The sequence below is a fragment of the Acipenser ruthenus genome, chromosome 20 (genome assembly GCF_902713425.1).
Source record: "Acipenser ruthenus chromosome 20, fAciRut3.2 maternal haplotype, whole genome shotgun sequence".
NCBI classification, from domain to species: domain Eukaryota; kingdom Metazoa; phylum Chordata; class Actinopteri; order Acipenseriformes; family Acipenseridae; genus Acipenser; species Acipenser ruthenus.
In genome coordinates, this window is record NC_081208.1 from 31,109,998 (window position 1) to 31,114,997 (window position 5,000).

Below are 5,000 nucleotides of genomic sequence, written 5' to 3' on the forward strand. Positions count from 1 at the left end.
GGAGTGGCTTCTGAATGACTAGAAATGTCAATCAGAGCCAAGCGTCCCAATAATCTGAGGCAATCTGTAAGGACCTGACCTTAGTCCATTCAGATCAATAGGAAAGTGAGAGAGGAAAGCGCAGTCGGATCGTTTACACTGGCTCGCCGTGAGGAACCATATACTTCCCTTATAGTTTGTAATACTCACTTTAAAGTGGATACCGTAGTACTAAAAGGGCAATCTCTCTGCATTTTGTGATTAAGAGCCCTTTGCTACGACCATGTCTTTCCCGCAGCTGGGGTACCAGTATATCAGGCCAATATACCCATCGGATCGTCAGGGGATCAGCAGCGCACGAACCGGGGCAGAGCTCACTCCGTCCGGGGCTCTTTCCAATGTTCTCTCCACCATGTACGGATCCCCCTTTGCAGCCGCACAAGGATACGGAGCCTTTCTTCCTTATGCTAATGATATTTCAATTTTTCCACAACTGGTAAGAACTATTTATGATACATGTTTATGATATGTATTTATTTTGTTTGTCTATTTTTATTGCAACTGAATCAGACGCTTAGATCTGTTTAAAATATGTTGCCTGTTGTAGAATGTAATATATTGGCGTGCATGAATGCTTTATTATTATTATTATTATTATTATTATTATTATTATTATTATTATTATTATTATTATTATTATTATTATTTTTATAAGACGTAGTCGGTAGTTTCTTCTAAGAGATCTTTGAGTTATTTTTTCTGATTAAAGATTACATATCTAACGAGAACGGCCTTGAAGTGATACATTTACTAATTCATAATCTGTCAAAGTGAAAGAAATGTGAAAACGCAGAGAAATTACTCAGTAACAGCAGCGGAGTACAGTTTGAGGAGATTTTCGACTTTATATATATATATATATATATATATATATATATATATATATATATATATATATATATATATATATAAAGTTGTTTTAGTTTAGTTGCTTCTGCTGTTTAAAGTAGAGGGTTTTTGAAACTCCGAATTGTAAAAGTAATGAACGGCTCCTTTTCATTTCCAGCGTTTGCATGAACTGTCACAACGCCCAAGAATCCACCACTTTTCAAAATGTTTTTCAAAATGTTTTTAGGGAAAGCTGTTAAGCTTCTAACTGCAAAAAGTTTGGGAAGGCGATATAGCCCGGAACAGTGCAGCATATCACAAAGTCCCAAAGTGGTACAGTCCAAACAGCGTGCGTAATATTCTCAGAATACAACAAATAAATAAATAAATAAATAAAGCTATTCATAAAATGTGTTTGGTATACATATTTGTTTATGTCAGTATTTAAACCAATCCACAAGACATTCCCGTCTCAGCATGTGCCTCAATAAAACAAAAGCTGTACATTTGCAGTGGAATTTGCAGGATTTAGTTAACATATATTGTATTATTGTTATGGGCTGTTATATCTGCTATTGAACGTCTGCATATATTTTAAACTTTTTTTTGAATTGCCTTGACTTTTTTTTAATGTGAGTTATTCTTGTGTTTCCGTGCATTTATTTCTACTCGTCATTTATTTTACAGGGTGCTCAGTATGAACTGAAAGACAGCCCCGGGGTTCAGCACACGGGATACCCGCACCCTCATGCCGCTTTTTACCCCTATGGCCAGTACCAGTTTGGTGACCCCTCCAGACCTAAAAATGCGACCAGGGAAAGTACCAGCACCTTAAAGGCCTGGCTCGGCGAGCACCGGAAAAACCCTTACCCCACCAAAGGGGAGAAGATCATGCTGGCCATCATCACCAAAATGACTCTGACCCAAGTGTCCACCTGGTTCGCCAACGCCAGGAGGAGGCTGAAAAAGGAAAACAAAATGACCTGGGCTCCGAGAAGCCGGACCGACGAGGAGGGTAACGTTTATGGCAGCGATCACGAAGAAGAGGGGGACAAGAGGGACGATGAAGAAGAAATCGATTTGGAAAATATTGACACGGAAAATATCGAAAACAAGGACGATCTGGATGACCAGGAGGATACAGACCTGCACCCAGACTTAAAGCTGGACGGGAGGAGTGACTCGGAGATTTCAGACGGCTATGAGGACTTACATGGGCACGACGAGAGGTTTTTAAAATCTGTTGTTGTTAAAGAAAGCAGAGACGTTGATGGAGACAGCAAGGGGGATCACCGCCATGCGTTAGAAATCAAAGCAACACAATCCAACGGTGACCAACTCAAAATCAACCCCGTCTCTATTAATTCACCGCCTTCAGAAAACAACGCGGCCCCTCTACAGAAACCAAAAATATGGTCTTTGGCAGAAACCGCCACTACTCCGGACAATCCTAGAAAGTCACCCCAAATGACCGGCCCAGCTGCCGGGCCTGTAGCACAGACGCTCCTCGCCTCTCACAGACTGATCTCCTGTCCTGTTGGGAAACTTCAGGGCTGGACAAACAGAGCTTTTTCTGCCCACCAGCTAGCTTTAATAAACTCAAATCATTACTTAGGACTGTCCGCAGCGAACCAGGCTACAACAAACGCGGGGATTGCGGCGTACAACAGGCTCCAAGAACAACAGACTCACAGTACAGACTCCTCAGTAACAGGTACTTGTCAAATTGTTTTAAGCAATTCACAAAACAAGCCTTTCGGAGTGGTTGGTCTGCACACACTGAACAACGCACGCACGCCAAACAGATGTCCATTTGACACAAAAGAATAAAGTAAAATAAATCGTCATATGAGTATCTTATATATTGGAATACAACTCCAGAGCAATAAGATTTTGAAAATATATTCCACACACATTTTAAAAAAAAAAAAAAAAAAATGAAACCGGTTACCTGGTCATTAATGTGCCGTTTTTCATACTGTAAAGCAAGACTGAGAATGAGGCCTCTATTTGGTGTTAGAGAAAATAGCAGGTTTCTTTCATATTTAAGAAAAGAAAACTTTGAAAAAAAGAACGTTTAAAATATATTTTTTCAATACTTGGAGAGGGTTGCCTATCATATTGTATTATAGCCTACTCTGCATTTTGTTTTGAATGTGCGTAACAGTTTGATGTAACAAGATAGTTCTGAATTATCACCAGTTGTCCAACTGAAATAACTTTGAAATGTGACTCATACACAGCTGGTATACAGTTTTCAGATTAAAAGTACATGCAACATCTGCCGATTTATGTTGCATGAACCATTTCTAAATACTTATGCTGATTTCCATGTACAGCGTGTTGGTGGTATTGTTACACGGTTTAAACTATCCATTGCTTTTTGGATTACAATTATTTAAATGATGTGAAAAAGCAGAACGCGTGCTTTAAATTAGCCGCATATGTATTTTAATAATGCATGTTTTTGTGCGTGTGGGTGTAGTACAATTGTTTTGTTTAATTTTAATTATAATAATTCTCCAGTTGGACTAACATTGTGTTTTTATTATTTTAGAGAGATGCAGTGCTTTGGAAGAAGAAAATAAATTATTAAAAACAGCGTTCCACCCCGTTCAGAGACGGTAAGGGCTTTATTATTACACCACTTAGGCATTTCATTGGTGTTTTAGTTTTAATTGTGTTCTGTGTTTTAGTATAGGAGACGCATTTCTAAAGTCCTTAATACAAAGCATGGAGTATGTTACCGTGCTGTAACAGTGAGTGCATTGATTATAGATGCGTTTTACTGGCCTATATTATAGTGTATCAGATGTATCTAATGCTATAATTGTGTGCGAGTCTATTTTTTGTTTTACTATTGGCCTGTGTTAGCGCTTACATGTATAAATGCAGTTTATACGCTTTTTATACAAAAGTATCACAAAGCGCTATACAGTACCATATATATATATATATATATTGTTTTTTTTTGTTTTTCCTTTCAGACCTCAAAACCAACTTGAAGCTGCGATGGTTCTATCTGCGCTCTCTTCATCATAGCCGCCTTTTTATATTTTCTTATTTTCTTGTTGTAAAAGGAATGTAAAAAAACCCCACATATTTCTCTGTACACATATCCTGCAAGCATGCCATGTGCAAAACTGCTAATGTAATATTGTATGAAATAGTAGAGTTTGTGAGTGTGCGTGTGTGTGTGTGTGTGTGTGTTTTGTAAGTTCAGTGAGAATTAGGTGTGTAAAATGTTTTGTATATAAAGTAAAGAAAATGTACATACGTGTGAACCAAATTGTACAAGAAAGGATATATTTTGGCTAATAAATGAAATGTCGCAACTTTATCCAGGCTTTTCCGTTTTGTGAAAGTGGTTGGGTAGAAATGTACTTTGAAAGTCGGATTTCATAAACCTTTTAAAAGCGAATAACATTTCAATGTATAGACTACTTTCTTTTTTTTTTTCAATAATATTTATTGGAAACGTGCAACATTTTTGAACATCATCTAAAGCGCGTTTTATTATTATTATTATTATTATTATTATTATTATTATTATTATTATTATTATTATTATTATTATTATTATTATAGAATGATAATTACAAAATTATTATACGGGTTGTGATGCGTGTACGGTCTAAATCACACGATGGCAAATAGATGTAATGGATTAAGAAGATATCGTTGTCACACCATTGAAGTAAAAATACACGCTATTCTACTCAAAACACAATTTTAAACTGGAAGGGAAAAAATGGGACATTTAATCCAAAGTTAAAACATGATGGGATCGCAGATATTTCGTTTCATACACAAACACATCCCTTACACAAATCTGAAGATATGCAGCGCGTTTTAAGATAACACTGAACAGACTTTTTTTCATTGCTGTGTAAAATGATTTATTAGGCGTGTTTATTCCATCAAATGCTACTTGCATTTTTAGAGACCTTCTGTAGTTCTCTAAAAGCATGTGCTGTGTGTGGGAGTTGGGTAAACGTTTCTGTAGTTAGACGACTATCTCCCTCTGCAGGTTGAATCGGCTCATTAATATACTATCAGGGCACATTGCAGGGAATTAATAGGAGCAAAAACAGTTACATTGATCCCAAACTTGTGTATAATTCAGTGTGTGG

The 5,000-nt window shown here is 37.0% G+C and overlaps 1 protein-coding gene across 1 annotated transcript; it reads left to right on the top strand.

Moving 5' to 3' along the window:
- Nucleotides 1–40: 40 nt before the first annotated feature.
- Nucleotides 41–4,207, top strand: LOC131698919 (iroquois-class homeodomain protein irx-3-like). Its single transcript, XM_058993928.1, has 4 exons — nucleotides 41–475; nucleotides 1,555–2,581; nucleotides 3,425–3,491; nucleotides 3,855–4,207. The coding sequence occupies exons 1-4, from the start codon at nucleotides 263–265 to the stop codon at nucleotides 3,907–3,909; spliced, it is 1,362 nt and encodes a 453-aa protein (XP_058849911.1). The 5' UTR covers nucleotides 41–262; the 3' UTR covers nucleotides 3,910–4,207.
- The last annotated feature ends 793 nt before the right edge of the window (nucleotides 4,208–5,000 follow it).

Bases quoted from the DNA above. Each gene is read 5' to 3' on its own strand.
- LOC131698919 (XM_058993928.1), top strand. From the start codon at position 263: ATGTCTTTCCCGCAGCTGGGGTACCAGTATATCAGGCCAATATACCCA. The intron at 476-1,554 runs GTAAGAACTATT...TTTATTTTACAG, and splicing joins TTTCAATTTTTCCACAACTG to GGTGCTCAGTATGAACTGAA. The intron at 2,582-3,424 runs GTACTTGTCAAA...TTATTATTTTAG, and splicing joins TACAGACTCCTCAGTAACAG to AGAGATGCAGTGCTTTGGAA.